The sequence below is a fragment of the Sciurus vulgaris genome (genome assembly GCF_902686455.1).
Source record: "Sciurus vulgaris genome assembly, chromosome: 10".
Classification (NCBI taxonomy): domain Eukaryota; kingdom Metazoa; phylum Chordata; class Mammalia; order Rodentia; family Sciuridae; genus Sciurus; species Sciurus vulgaris.
Window position 1 is genome coordinate 113,996,945 of NC_136470.1, and position 15,757 is coordinate 114,012,701.

General features: G+C 46.4%; 2 protein-coding genes across 7 annotated transcripts; one reads left to right on the forward strand and one right to left on the reverse strand.

Annotated features, from left to right (window-relative positions):
* Positions 1-1,223: 1,223 nt before the first annotated feature.
* CCDC51 (coiled-coil domain containing 51) lies at positions 1,224-13,806 on the reverse strand. 6 transcript variants are annotated; one of them, XM_079155587.1, is made up of 6 exons: positions 13,704-13,803; positions 12,128-12,219; positions 7,701-7,783; positions 5,264-5,583; positions 3,871-4,035; positions 1,224-3,411 (listed from the first exon to the last, which is right to left on the reverse strand). In XM_079155587.1, exons 4-6 carry the CDS (start codon positions 5,573-5,575, stop codon positions 2,656-2,658), a joined length of 1,233 nt encoding a protein of 410 aa, XP_079011713.1. In that variant the 5' UTR covers positions 5,576-5,583; positions 7,701-7,783; positions 12,128-12,219; positions 13,704-13,803; the 3' UTR covers positions 1,224-2,655. The 6 variants fall into 6 exon arrangements, with proteins under 6 accessions (XP_079011713.1, XP_079011718.1, XP_079011714.1 ...); XM_079155592.1 differs by lacking the exon at positions 7,701-7,783 and having other exon boundaries at positions 13,713-13,803; XM_079155588.1 differs by lacking the exon at positions 7,701-7,783.
* A 12-nt stretch (positions 13,807-13,818) lies between these two features.
* Positions 13,819-15,537, forward strand: TMA7 (translation machinery associated 7 homolog). The gene is made up of 4 exons (XM_079155696.1): positions 13,819-13,953; positions 14,034-14,089; positions 14,175-14,262; positions 15,337-15,537. The coding sequence occupies exons 1-4, from the start codon at positions 13,938-13,940 to the stop codon at positions 15,369-15,371; spliced, it is 195 nt and encodes a 64-aa protein (XP_079011822.1). The 5' UTR covers positions 13,819-13,937; the 3' UTR covers positions 15,372-15,537.
* Positions 15,538-15,757: the final 220 nt, after the last annotated feature.

Sequence of the window (15,757 nt, forward strand, 5' to 3'; positions counted from 1 at the left end):
CCAGGCCTCACCTGCGCGCATTGTAGGAACGGAATAGGCCGCCCCACCCCCACCCCAAGCAGCCTGGACAGTAGCTGTGGTTTGCACCCCTTGTGCTCATAGTACAGCGCCCGAGCCTCTTTCTGTGTCGCCAGAACGGGGTGGAACCCGCGCCTCTTACCTGCCTGGGCTGTTGGCTAGTGAACACCACCACCACCACCACCCCGCCTCGCCCAGTGCCCGGAGCTCCTTTCCCTTCTGGTACCGGGATCGTGTGGTCGTTCGCCCCCAACTTCCTTTATCTGAACTCCTAGGCCCCTTGTTTCCCTCTTCACACCTAGCTCTGCCCACCGCTCCTTCCAGATCTCCCCAACAATCAAGCTCTCCTTCCGGCCCCCACCCCGGGCTGTTTGAGAAGAGCTCGGGCTTTGGACCTGAGTTTGCACCATCACAAAGCCATGTAACCTGACACCCAACACCACCACCTATTTGCTAACTTACAAAGGGGGGGGGGGGGGTGACAGCACCCCTAGCCAGGCTATTAAGCAGGGTACACGGGCTGCGGAGGAGCACAAGCAAGGTCACACTTCCTTTCCTCCCAGGCCCATACCTGAACCCCACCCCAAGATGAAAAGCCTTGGGCAAGTCTGGGCTCCCTCACTATCAAACACCTGAGCCTTCCTGAGGAGGAAACAGCGGGCAGAAGGGTTTTCTCCTGAGGCCTATTTGTGGCTTGTGCAGGGTCCTTCACACCCTGGCAGACTGGAAGCAGAGGACCACGCCCATCCTGAGGACTTTGGCTCAAGGCCACTGACAAGGCAAAAAATCTCACCCAGAAGCCTTCACCGCCATAGGCTAGAAAAAGCCTCAATCAGGGGGCTCAGGTCTTCTACACTGGCTACTCTTCAAACTTCCTACCCGCTCAGGGTCTCCCTTCACTCTCATTCATCTGCCTTCTAAATTCTCCCTCCCCTTACCTCTGAGGTCACCCCTCTCCTCCATCCCCACTAAGAGTCCCTAAATCCAAGCACCCAGCACCTTACTGTCACCAGCATGGCAACCCCTCTCCAGTTCCTTTATTCCTGGCCTCCAGCCTCAGAGATTGCCAACTCTCTTCCCCATTCTCTAACTTTATAATCTCCAGCTTCCCCATGCCCATCCCCACCTCAGCCAGGACAGTTTGCGCCAACTCACTCACCCACCTTGGCTTTCCTGTCTCTACATTTTTTTTTTTTTTTTTTGGGTAGTTGTTGATTCTCTGTGGTGCTCAGAATGGAACTTGGTGCCTCACACATAATAGGTAAGTGCTCTACCACTGAGCCACTACCCCAACCTGTGGGATCCCCATTTACATGCCTGGAATCCTCCCCTTCCCAAATCCATTCACACAAGCGCACACTGGTCAGGACCTACCTTGCCCCATAGGTAAACTTGGACTTACCCTACAGTCCTCATCTGTACACAGATGAGGTATCTCCTGTGCATTAAGAGGAACAATTAGTACCAAGGTCATTCCATCCCATGCCATTCTGGGGAAACACTACACACCAGGTAGTCAAAGGTTCAGAGAACCAGTGGGGCCATTTGGGCTGAGCACAGGCTCCAAGAAGGGAGGATACCTAATGGGAAACACTTCTGACTTCACTAGCTTCTACAGAACAGTTTTACACAGGCACAGATGAATGAGCTACCATCCACAGACCTTAGGTACAGCTTCAGTGTACTCTGAAAGGGTAGGTGGGCTTTCTACTATGTACCAGATCTCCAGTACTACAACACAAGTATAGAGTACCACCCTACAGCTCCTGTTTACATAAGGCTATCCATGCCATTTGGTCAAGGAGGTCAAGGGTCACTGTTCCCCTCTGAAATGGGAGAGGTCAGAGGTTCTCAGGGCAGTCCATATCCATGCCTCATTGCAGTTCCCACCTACTGTGGGAGTCCATCCCCTTAACTATTTCTCCATTTACACTGCTGGTAACTACCTAAGCTCTGACTGTGCCTATTGAGGATCCCCAAATAGTGGAAGCACACCCAGCCCAGTGGCACACTGGTGCTGCCAAAGCACTCTGCACCAGAGACCCAGATTGGCCACCCATCTCTCTAATGATGTCCCTGAAAATACTAACCATTTCCCAAGTCTCTTTCCTCTGATCTCTCCTCCAATAGCATTAGAATCCCCAACACACCCCCATACCATGACAGAGAAAGAGATACAACAGGCTAGGTTACACTCACTGAAACCCCCAGGCCATGTGACAAGCAGATATAGCAAGCAGAGGGAAGGTCAGGAAATTCAAAATGAAAATCCAGGCCTCTGGAATGAGTACATCCAAAACAGACCTGAACAGAGGATCAGACCAAGATGGGGTAAAAAAGGAATTAAAGGGGGCTGAGTACAGGATCTGTTTTCAATGGAAAAAATTCAGTCTTTATAAATTATATTAAATAATACAAATTCTAAAACATTTTAATTGGACATTCACACAGTTGTGATAATTAATGTAAATGAGCATTGCCTACAAAGCAAAGTACATCTGCTGGTGAGTTGTGCAGATGATGCTCAGACTTAGGCTGAGGCTGTGTATGTCCCAAGACTCACTTGATCACTAGGATTCACTAATGAAAGCCACATCACACCTACCCCCTTAGACCTTCAAGAGGCAGATCCAGGAGCTAGCTGGCCTTGAACAGCATGTAGAGCACAGGCAGTGTGGCTATAAATGTCACACAAGTGACCAGTGTGCTGTAGACGGTGTTCCTGTTGCCTTGAACTTTTAGCCTCTGCTCCGTGTCAGACAAGGCCAACACCACACTCTGCTGTTCCAGCAAGGAGTTGAGCAGAGCCCCATCTGCTGGCTCCACCAAGCGTGGGTGTGCTGTGGCTTTTGCAAGCTGAACCACCCCAGCCATTTGGTTGCAAGTCTTTTCCAGGCCATCAAGTTGCTCTCGTAAACCCTCTAGACAGGAATGGACCTGCCGGGAATGACTGAGCTGCTCTTTCAAGGCAGCTGAAAGAACATCTGTGTCTTTGTTTCGGGTGGGGGAAGTACCTGCCAGTGACTCAGAGCCTTGGCCCTGCCCACCATGCACCAGGCTCCTCAGGTCTACCATGAGGTCTTGGAGGTCCCTCTGCTGGAGGGAGTAGCTAGACGCCTGTTCACGGATAGCCTCCTGGAGACTCACAGGCCCTTTCTGTGCCTCCAGGAGTAAAGCCTTTAGCTCCTGTAGCCGAACACGGTTGATGTATGTGGAGCCAGCCACACCAATCAGGGCTCCCAGGACTGACCCAATGAGGGACCAGTTCTTGGTCCTCTCGGCTCTTGCACGCTCCTTCTCATGACTCTCACGCACAGCTGCAGAAAAAAGGGAGAACTTCTCACGTTCAGAGTCTTCTGCACGCATGTAGGCCATGCGGAGCCTCTTCTCCTCCTGTGGAAACAAAGCATGTCACATAAGCAGCAAGAGGCCCTATGGCTACAGTCAGTGGCACATGGGTCACTCCCCTGCCCCTGGCTCTACAACACCTGCTGAATGATGAAGGCCACATAAATCTGGCCAGGTATAGGAGTAGAAGAACAGGGAGTATAGAAGTAGTGTCATGATCTTCCCATCTGGATAGTCTTGGGTCTGGCCAGAAGTGCACTGATGTTTCCCAAAGGTGTGTATAGGAAATGATGTGTCTGGAGCTGCCTGGGCTGGTCCCTCCAGTCATCTGGGTCCTAGAATGTTAATCAAACCCAGTACCCAAGAGGAAAGACATGGACAGGCTCTGGAAGCATGGGGCCCTGTCCCTCCACAAGAGCTTCTGGTTCACCTCTTAGTCTCTCTATAATTTCCACGTTAGAGGCCCTGTGCAGGTGAGAAAGGGCTACTTCATAAGAGGCCTACCTGCAGCATCCTGTGCTCCAGAGTAGCCAATTCCAGATACTGGTTATCTTCCCTAGAGACACGGTCCAAGCGGTCCCTCACCTCCTTCAGCTTAGCTTGTTGAACTTCCAAGTCTTCCCGAGCCTCTCGGACAAGCCCACGAGCCACCATGAATACTTTCTCAGCCTGCAGAGAGAATAGCAGAGGTCATCAGTCCCCTCTCAACACCCACACTGTCTCAGCTCCTTTGCCAAAAAGACAGTGGCTAAGAGGTCAATGGGGTGTCAACAGCAAAGGGCAGAAACGGTCCTTTTGGTGTTCCTCCTGGCTCACCCAGTGGTATAGCCCTGTGCCACACCCCTCCAAAGCCCCAGATTTATCCGTTCATGCAGAAATAATGTGCCTTAAGAAAATTGAAAGTAACTAACAATGCAATGCATGCTGTGTCCACTAAATCCAGCCAACTCTTGTCTGATACAAACCACAGTAGAACCTATGTTCTTACATTGTTTCCCATGTGTTACCTTATGTATGCCTCAGGACAAGGCCATCAAAGGCATTGCTACAAGTCTCCAGTTTATAGACCAGGAAAGTCCATCTTGGCCAAGATCACAATGTCCAAAGAAAGAAAGCAATGTGCCTCAAATCCTCAGGTCCTTCCTGCCTTGCTACAGTGCTTTAGGCCTAAGCAGGAGTGGAACCAGAGGTGACAATGAATTTCTGCTGCTACAAAGGACTTCAACCACAGGCAGTTCTCAGTGCCCTCTACCTTCACACAAAAGGCAGCAACTCACAGCCCCCTTGCCAGGAAGTCTCACCACTAACCCTCCCAGTCTGTGAAGGAATGTTTATTGGCCTATATACAGAATGTATATTAATGATCATGGACTTACTGGCACACAGCAAATATTTTCAGGGAGATTAGGAAGCACAGTTACATAGAGACCTTCAACCCAGAGGTGTCAGACCCAGGTTTCCATGCAAAAATAAGTCAAATCCTTCCACCAGAGGCAAGTCTGGCCAGGTGTAGTGGCACACACCTATAACCTCAGCAACTTAGGAAGCTAAGGCAAGAGGAACACAAGTTTAAGACCAGCCTGGGCAACTTAGTAAGACCCTGTCTCAAAAATAAAAAAGGGCTGGGGGTATAGTTCAGTGGTAGAGCACCCCTGGGTTAAATCCTCAGCACCAAAAAAGTAAATAAATAATAATAAATAAAAAGTACTGGGGATATAGCTCAGTTGTAAAGCAGCCCTGGGTTCAATCCACAGTACCAAAAAAAGAAAGAAAGAAGGGCAAATCTGGAGTGTTTTCCCAATACCAGCATGTGGCTGGTAACTTACTTGGTAATAGCCAAAATGCCACGTTTCCCAAATTGAAGGGCCAGGCCAACCACCCCAAGTCCCCTGCTCACCTCAGTCACATTTCCCTGGGCCTCTTGAACCTCATTAAGTCCAACAAACTCTTCATATCTGTCCCACCAAGTCTTGGCTGTAGAGGTTGCCCGTTGCTGAATGTTGTGCCCCAGGGCTCTTCCCAGGGCTGGGAGGCGGTGATACAGCCCAAAGGCCGCCTCCTCTTGTCGCTTCTCCCCAGGCTGGCTAGGGCCTGGGCTGCAGAGAGTCCTGGTCACAAAGAGGTCCCTTCCAAGGAGACCCCTTCGCACCAGTATGTGGGGTACATCCATGATGTGCTGCATGGCAAACACAGGGCAACACCCCATCATCAGGTGATCTATAAGGAGGACATCAGACAGATGAGCTCACAGCTAAGAAAGGGTGGACATTAGTTAGGTCTCAAGGCCTAGGAACAGTTTTGAACAGACTCACTTCCACTAAGATTATCTAAACCAAGTACCATTCTGTTGGGTTCAGAGACTGCAGCCCTGTGGCAAGAGAATGGTCAGGTTTCCCCCTGTGTCTCCTGAACAATGGAACACATTTGGGGTAGAGCTCATGTCTTCCATGTTCCTCCATGACACTACCCAAAACAGACCCTCCCACCTCCTTGCATCCCTCAGGTATCTTTGATGTGACCTGGATGAGAATTTTAGAAGCCAGTTTTCTGATAATGTCAATGAAAAATCCCAAACCTGAGTTGTGTCCATGCTGACAAAGCCCCACAAAGACTTATGGAGACTCCCTGGGAAGTGATGGAACTGAAGGCAATTCAGAAAAGATTAAGACCCAGAGTTATTTCTGGAAAAGACTCTCACATTCAACTTCCTAGACTTCTGAAGCCATCTTCCCATTGGGTAAGCAAAGTTTCAATTACATGCAAGGACACAAGGACACAGGTCATTCATGTCACAACAAAGAAAACACTCAGCTCTCTTTTAAGAAGATAATTCCAGGGAAGAAAAAAATCTGCTTTATCCTAAGAGAAGAGCTTTTCTTAGGTTCACACCAAGACTTCTCCTACCATCTAACTCAACCAGGCTACCAAGTCCCAGTCTCACATTTCTTGCTTTCCGTGAGCTTTTTCCTTCCTCTCCAACCTCAGCTACTGCTCAACAGGTTAGGCTTCTCTAGTTTCCCTTTTTTAGCCTTGCTTCAATGTTTGCGCCCTAGCAATGCCTACTTCCCCGACAACAAGTCTTCCAGTATCCAGAGGCAGGACTTGCCCCAGTCCAAGAACAGCAGTGATACTGAGGGCACCAAAGAGTGGGTAGGTTACCCATATTCTCAGGAAAACCTGGCACCTTCTTCTGGCCAAACCACATTTCAAAACCCCTAAGCACTGATCCTAGCTGTCAGAGTGACATCTAGTGGCCAAATAACCAAGTCACACAGAGAAAAGCAGGAGTTAAGCTCAGAAAGCCTGAGGAAGAAACATCAAGTGCCAAACAGAAAATGGTTTCCTGATGTGAAACAAAGACCTGCCCACAGCATCCCAGCCTTCACCTCATCATCTGTGAAGAAGCTCAGGCCCTCCTGAAAATTAGCCTCATGGGCAGGACATGTCAGAGTCAGAGTAGATCCAAGCTGAGAGCCACAAAAGGGGACATACATCCCCGTAACAGTGGTTCCAAGCTGTGCTGCACAGGAACCCCTAACTTCATTCATAAGGCTGGAGATCATGCCCAAGGAAGAGCACATCCATGCACAGTCGATGGGTAAGCCTTACAAGCCTCAATGCCAGTGCCCTCAGCACACACACCATGCCCCCACCATAGTCCTGCTAGTGTACCCTTCATCAAAGCAAGCACACAGCACTGCACCCCACTCTCTTTCCCAGCAACACTTGGCAAAAAGGGGTCATTACCTAGACTATCACTACTCTGTCCCCTCCCCTTTTCTTGATCCTACTCCATAATCAAGGCTGTTCCCTGTAGATCCCTCAGAACTTCCAACTTGTTAGGTTCCAATTTCTGCTTCTCAAATTTCTTCTCCAGCCTCTGCAACTTTCGACACCCTCTCATTCTGAAATCACTGCCCTCTCAGCTTCCTCCAATGTGCTCAACCTCTGGCAGAGGCCCACTGTCGGACCCCAAGACAGTCGTCCATCCCTGGGAGAGATGATAGCTACAGCCTCCAATGCAATCTCAGTTTCCTCCCCTGCCTTCCACAGACTGTTCTCCATACGGCAGCCCAAAGGTCTATTAACATGTGAGGACAAATCACATCCCTCAGCTCCTAGCTTACCTAGCATGAACCCCAGGCCTAGAAGCAGCTAACAAGCCTCTCAGCCCTTACCTTCTTTCTTCTCTCCATCACTGTACTCTGCTCCAGCCACCTTGACATGCTAAGCAGATTCTGTTACAGGTTCTATGCCCTGCCACTCCCCCAACCTAGGCCTCTCTTCCTCAATAAATCTCCGTGGCATACCCTGACGGTATGCTCATAGCTCACCTCTCAGTAAGGCCCTCCTTGGTCACTCCTTCCATGGTCATCTTTCCTGCTTCATTTTTCTCCATTAGACATCCATTTCCTAACTAGAACATAAGTTTGGTGACACAGGGACTTCATGAAGAAATATGTCAATAACGTGGAATTTCTTCTCCACTCCAGTCCTTCCTCCCAGCCTCTCTAGCCCATCCCAACCCCTGGCTTGTCTCTTAGTCCTCACCACTTAGGTATCTTCCAGACCCTTCAACCAGCAAAGGGAAGAATGGTGCTGGCAGAGGTAAAAGATGGAAAGCACCTGAGGTTGTCTAAAACTTGCAAATCAATCTGTGCATCCCAGAAGTAGAAGCAGACAAGGGTAGATGGAAGACAGCCTGGACAGATGGGCAGAGGCTCAATTAAACAGGTGAGGACAAATCACATCCCTCAGCTCCCAGCTTACCTAGCATTCCTACGGGCCAAGCTTGGAATCTTGCCCCTCCAAATTCATTCTCACACTCCATCTAGATTACTGTCTCCTGCCAACTGCCCTTTCCTCAACCCTCTGTCATCTGTACCTTATCCTCATTCACAATTGAAGGCCTACTTCATTTCTCACCAAGAAAATATGAATTTGGAACTTCCAACAAACTCCCATCATACCTTCCCAATTGCCAGTTTCTGCTCCATTTCTCTTTCTCTCTTCTGTTTTTGTTTTTTTGTTTTGTTTTGTTTTGTTTTTGTTCTGTTTTTTGTTTTCATTTTTGGGGGGGTTTTTTTGGTGGTAGTATAAGGAATTGAACCCAGGGGCACTCTACCACTGAACCACATCCCCAGTCATTGTTATTTATTTTGAGACAGGGCCTCACTAAGTTGTCCAGGCTGGCCTTGAACTTGATGATCTTCCTGTCTCAGCTGCCAAAGCAGCTGTGATCACAGGCATATATCACCACATCTCAGTAGGAAATTGCTTTTTGTTTTTTTCTGTGGGATATTTTTTGGGTACCAGGGATTGAACTCAGTGGCACTCAACCACTGAACCGCATCCCCAGCCCTATTTTGTATTTTACATGTGACATGGTCTCACTGAGTTGCTTAGCACATCACTTTTGCTGATACTGGCTTTGAGCCACTGGGATTACAGGTGTGTGCCACCGTGCCCAGCTTGGGCAATTGCCTTTTTTTTTTTTTTTTTTTTTTTTTGCAGTGCTGGGGATCGAACTCAGGGCCTTGTGCACGCAAGGCAAGCATTCTACCGACTGAGCTGTCTCCCCAGCCCCAGCAATTGCTTTTTGATAAGGGTACTATAATGATTCAATGGAGAAAAAATAGTCATTTCAAAAATGGTTTTAGGCTGGAACAGTAGCCCACACCTATAATCCCAGCAACTGAGAAGACTGAAGCAGGAGGATCACAAGTTCAAGGTCAGCCTCAGCAACTTAATGAGACCTTGTCTCAAAACAAAAATAAACAGGCCTGGGTATGAAGCTCAGTGATAAAGTACCCCTGGATTCAACCCCCAGTATTCCCCAACAAAAATGGTGTTAGAACAAATGCAACAAAAGAATTAATTTGAACCTGTATGTCACAATATATAAAAAAAATTAACTTGAAATATATCAAAGACCTAAATGTAGGAGATCAAACTACAAAAATCTCAGAAGAAAATAAGCAGTGACTTCTTAGATGTGATACCAAAACCACAATAATCAAAGTTAAAAAAAAAAAAAGAAAAAGTATTGGACTTCACCAAATGAAAACTTTTGTGCTTCAAAAGACATTATAAGGCCAGGTGTGGTGTTGCACGCCTGTAATTCCCGTAGCTCAGGAGCCTGGGACAAAAGGATTGTTAATTCAAAACCAGCCTCAGCAACTTAGTGACACCCTATCACAAAATAAATATGAAAAGGGCTGGAGAGGAGCTGGTTTATGGTTCAGTGGTAAAGCGCTTGCCCAGCATGTGTGTGACGCTGGGTTTGATCGTCAACACCACATAAAAATAAATAAAATAAAGGTATTGTGTCCATCTACAACTAAAAAAATGTTTTTTTAAAAAAAGGGCTGGGGGTGTGTCTCAGGTTAAGCATCTCTGTGTTCAATGCCCACTACCAAAGAAAAAAAAGACACTATCAAGAAAGGAAAAAGATAGGGTCTAGGAGTGTAGCTCAGTGGTAGAGCACTTGCCTAGCATGCTTGAAGTCCAAGGTTTGATCTCCCAGCATCGCCAAAAAAAAAAAAAAAAAGTGAAACGATAATTTAATTTATAGAATGGACTCCCCATCTCTCTTGATTCTCAGGACAAAGACTCTGACCAACACAGGCCCAGGTCCCATTTTCTCTCCCTCCTCAGACATTGCTCAACAATTGATGTGGCACTCACTTCAGCAACTATCCCATTTCTCTGCTCTTTACACCATACTCTCTGACAGACTGCCTGAACTCACCATCTCCACTTGTTTGCCTCCTGTTCTCTCACAAACCCTCTCTGCTCTGACCCTCATTCCCACCATGCCACTGAAACTGCACTTGTCTGGGTCACCACACTACTAAATTCAATGACAAGTTTTCTAGTTCTCATCTCATTTGCCCTGTCAGCAGTCTGTGCCTTATAGTAGCACCCCTCTTCCTTCAATCGCTATTTTCACTTGGCTCCTAGTTCCCCACTCATCTCCCTAGCCTCTAAACATCTGTCTCAGGGATCAGTGCTCACACGTCTTCTTTCTTTTTTTTTTTTTTTTTTTTTTTTTGCGGTGCTGGGGATTGAACCCAGGGCCTTGTACTTGCAAGGCAAGCACTCTACCAGCTGAGCTATCTCCCCAGCCCTCAGTGCTCACACTTCTAATACAGCCTTTTAAAAGGCTATGGTTGGGAGGGGGGCAAGAATGGAGGAAGGAGGGACTGTATAGAGGAAAAAGAGGGGTGGAAGGGGTGAGGGGGAAGGAAAAAATAACAATGAATCAAACATCATTACCCTATGTAAATGTATGATTACGCAAATGGTATGCTGTTACTCCATGTACAATCAGAAACAACATGTATCCCATTTGTTTACAATAAAAATAAATTTTTTAAAAAATTTAAAAAAAAAAAAAAAAAAAAAGGCTATGGTGCCAGGTGTAGTGGCGTACACCTGTAAACCCAGTGGCTCAGGAGGCTGAGGCAGGAGGAGCACAAGTTCAAAGCCAGCATCGGCAAAAGTGATGTGCTAAGCAACTCAGTGAGACCCTGTCTCTAAATAAAATTTAAAAATAGGGCTGGGGATGTTGCTCAGTGGTCGAGTGACCCTGAGTTCAACCTCCAGTACCCCCCCCAAAAAAATAATAAAATAAATAAATAAAAAATAAAAAGGGCTGGGGATGTGGCTCAGTGATTAAGTGCCTCTGGGTTCAATCCCTGATCCAAAAATAAAAACATTACGGTGCTGGGTGCTCACTTCAGCAGTATAAAATTGCAATGAAGATTACCATGGCCCTTGTGCAAGGACGACACACAAATTCATGAAGCATTCCATACGTTTCTACTATGTATAACTATAAAACTCTAATTTCAAAAAAGAATACTAATGAAAATTATGCCTATGGAATAAATAAAGTTAAGTCTTGATGCACTGGGTTGATAGATTATTAGTAGCCTTATTTAGATAACAAAATAACACATGCCACAAGGTGTTTTGAATGATTAAATTAAATCTGTTAGATCTGTACCTGGCAGAACAAAGTGATAAGTGGTAGCAATTGTTATTATTGATTATAATCAGAACAAATAAGCACTTGATATTTACGGGAACTATGTTTTTCCAATAAAACTGTCAAGTGAATATAAAAAAAAAATGCTATGGAGCTGAAGTGGTAGTGCTCAACTAGCATGTTCAAGGCCCTGTGTTCAATAACCAGCACTGTCTAAAAAAAAAAAATACATATATACATACATATACATGTACACATGTCCATGCATATTTTATATACGCACATGGAAATGCTTTTAAAAATGATTGTGGTAATGTCAGCACAGCTTTGATTATACTACAATCTATGGTCTGTACATATTAAATAGGTTAATTGAATTGTTAATTGATATAAATTATATGTCAATAAAGCCGTTATTAAAAAAAAAAAAAAAGAGCTTGAATTGGGGTATAGGTCATTGGCAGAACATTTGCCTAGAATGCAAGTGCCTAGAATGCTGGGTTCAATCTCCAGCACCTCAAACACAAAAATAAAACTATACTGACTTCTCTAGTCCAGAACTCTCCTCAGGATGTAGGCTTTTTTAATCAAACTGCCCAACCCTTATCTCTGCTTAAAAACTAACAGGGTGGAAGGCAGAATGTAGCTCAGTGATAAAGCATAGGCTCAGTGTGCTCCAAGACCCTGGGTTTGATCCAAGAACCACAAAAAAATGAAATCTATTGGTAATCTCATCTTCCCCTCTTGTTTTGGCTGTGACCAAAATACCTGATGAGAACAACTTAGAGGAGGGAAGATTTATTTTGGCTCATAGTTCCAGAAGTTTCAGTCCATAGTTGGCTGGTTTCATTGCTTTGGGCCTGGAGTGAAACAGAACATCATGGCAGAAGGACATGGTGGAGGAAAGCTGTTCAGCTCATGACAGTCAGGAAACAGAGAAGCAGGAAGGGAACTGGGACAAGATACAGTCTCCAAGAGAATGCCCTTAAAGATCTACTTCCTCTGATCATGCCCAACCTGCCTATAGTTTCCACCTCCTCCCAATAGTCCCTTCAAATTATTAATCCATCAGATGGATGCATCCACTGATGAGGGTAAAGCCTCCATGATCCAATCATTTTCCAAAAGTCCCACCTGTGGACATTGCTGTGCTGCCTTCAACACATGAGTTCTGTGGGGACATTCCAGATCCAAACCATAAAGTCTCCCAAACTGGTTTTTCCCATAACCTTCTCCATCTTAGTTGATGACAATCCTAAATCCAAATGCTCAGGTTGAAAACCTCACATCCTCCAAAACTCCTCACTTTCTCTTCTACCCTGACATCTAATCTATCAGTAAAGTCCCATCCTGGGATCACTACTCCTCTTATCTCTGCTAGTACTACCAAGTGGTCCCAATAACCAACATCCCTTGCCTGGATTATCCCAAGAGTCTCTTGACAGTCTCCCTACTTCTACTCTAGACCTTATAAACTGTCAACAGAGCAGCCAGTGGTCCTTTCAAAACACAGGTGAGACCATGTCTCTGCACAAACCCTGGAACAGTTCCCCATTTCTCTCAAGGTAAAAATCAAAGTCCTTTCCATAGCCTACAGAGGATCCAGCCTGGGCTCTCATTCCTTTCTGACCTCGTTTCCTACTATTCTCCCTTTCCTCACTCTGCTCCAGTCACATGGACCTTCTTGATCCTAGAAAACAGTAGACTAAGGATTGTCCCAACCCTTAGGTGACCAGCTGATCATGGTCAGCACTGCTTGCTCCTTGGACTTCTTCAAGTCCTGCTCAAATATGAACTCCTGGGGAGGTCTTTTTGTGGCCACCCTGTCAGAAATGGCCATCCCACTCTTATCCCAACACTCAGTGCCTACTTTTCCTGTTTTCTTTTTCTCCTAGAATATCTCATGAACTATGATATGTATTTCACTTATAATCTTTGCTTATAGTCTGTCTCACTAGAATGTCAGTTATGCCAGCACAAGAAGTATTGTTCACTGCTGAATCTCCAGGGCCTAAAAACATACCCAATAAAAGTGCAATGGATGAATAAACAGAATTCGCAAACAAGTGCATGCCTGATTATCTTATAAAACTCAAACTCCTTGCAATGACTTCCAAAGCTGTAGGATCTGGTGACTTGGACCCCCCCTCCCCACTTCTGCCACCTCCCCATCTCCCTCCAGTAACTATTTTCTTCGGTTCCAGAAAAGCGCCTTGCACGTGCACTCCCCTCTACCTGCAATGCTCTTTCTTCCTGTGCGCAACTGCAGGCCTGGAGCATTCTGGTCAGTTACCCTTTCCGGGGACCCCTCCACCCCCGGGGAAAAGACCCTTCCCCCTTGTACCTGGCGCACCTAGTCGACTGCACCGGAGCTGTAACCCAGACCGAGCGTCTGCCACTCAGTTGACCTCTGACCCGTTAGCGCCTGCCCCTGGAGAGCCGCATCCTGTAGCAGGAGGGCAACTTCCTGACTAGGACCCAATCATCGGGCCCGCACCGCGGTATAGGAACAGGAGGTGGGACCCGGAACTCCGTTTCCGGTTTAAGAGCAAAGTCTGGGGTAGGGGCGGTAGGCGCCATGTCCGGCCGCGAAGGTAAGTGTGTCCGGACAGCGGGGATGGCGGGGAGGGACCGGGCGGCGGGGACAGGCTGAACGTGCTCATGTCGCCTACAGGTGGCAAGAAGAAGCCCCTGAAACAGCCTAAGAAGCAGGCCAAGGAGATGGATGAGGTGAGGACGTATTCCGAGGCGCGGACGGGGCGGGCACGGAGGGACAGGGAAACCCGCCTGGAGTAAAACTGTTTTGCCTCTCTAGGAAGATAAGGCTTTCAAACAGAAACAAAAAGAGGAGCAGAAGAAACTTGAGGAGCTAAAAGCGAAGGCCGCGGGGAAGGGCCCCCTGGGTAAGTGAGGGCCGAGGGACGCTTAAGTGGGACACATACCCGGGCATATCTGTTCCCTGTCTCATTGGTGAACTGCGAGGTCTCAGTTCCTGGTCTCCTCTCCGGCGGATCGTCCTAGCCAGTCTTAGATTTGCAGCAGTAGGAAGGAACGCGAGCCAGAATAGAAGTCCTTAGCAAAATCTTGTACAGATTTAGCATCCCTCTTCTGAAAAGAAATCTTATCTTCCAGGCAGTCTTGGACTTTCAGTCCCTAAGAAATCTGCAGAAATTTACCCCAGACACAGATTCATACAGTTAGGTTTATGAATATCTCTCACACTTTCTTGCCCCAAATTTGTAACTCATGCTACTGGTTGTGTTGTGTTGTGTTTCTTGGTACTGAGGATTGAACACAGTGTTGCTCTATCACAGAGCTACATCCCCAGCCCTTTTTGCTTTTCATTTTGAGGCAGGGTCTCCCTAAGTTGCTCATTCTGACCTCAAAACTTGTGATCCTTCTGCTTCAACCCCTCAAGTAACTGCTGTCAGACGTGAGTCCCCGTGCCTAACTTTATTCTTTATAACGCTACTCAACTAATAACTTTTACTTACTATTCCTATTTTTTGTAATAAACGATTCCTCAAGTCCAGGTTCCTTAGAGTGCTGTTGTTCCATATGCTTTTCTAGCCTAACCAGGAACATCATATGAAAGGACTGTGGTATAATGTGGCAATATAGATTTAGAAATCAGACTACTGAGGTTGGAATTCTGGCTTGTCACTTACCAGTTATAACCTTGAACAACACCAAATGCGAAGACTTTAATATATAAAGTGGGATGCGTGGCAAGAGAATTAATGAGCTAATCTGTGAAGTACACACACAACATTGTGGAAGAGTACAAAGCTATTGCTGGGACCTCTGCCTTAACCTCATTCTGCCTTTGCCCAGAATAGATGGTATCAGTAAAGCCACTGTACATGCTTATGTCAGAATGAATTCCCAGGGTAAGAGCTAAGCTTTCCGAGGATCCACATCAAGTTCAGTGGGCCATAAGTACTGTTTTTCCCTAACTGTGACTTTTCCTTTTGCAGCCACAGGTGGAATTAAGAAATCTGGCAAAAAGTAAGCTGTTTCTTGTGCCTGAAATGATGGTGACTGTTGATTCCATTCCTATTTAAACATCAGGACCCCCGCTGTGACATCTTTTGCCACCTATAGCTAGAATGAAGTGTTGCGTTGAAGTCTGTTGTAAATTTAAGAATAAACTTTTGTAAAAAAAAAAAAAAAAAAAAGGCTTATTATCTCTTTAGTTTCATTCAGCCATTCCTACCTCAGCAGTGAATTTATAGTAGACCCATCCTAGAATCTTGCCAGAGTTTGCTCTTTGTTCTACTCTGAATTCTGTATCACTTGGAATTAAACAAGCTCATTTGAAAAGCTGTCATTGTGTGACATATATTCAGTGGAATGCGTTATTTGTGGTTAGTGGGAGAATTTACTTTGGAAAGGAAA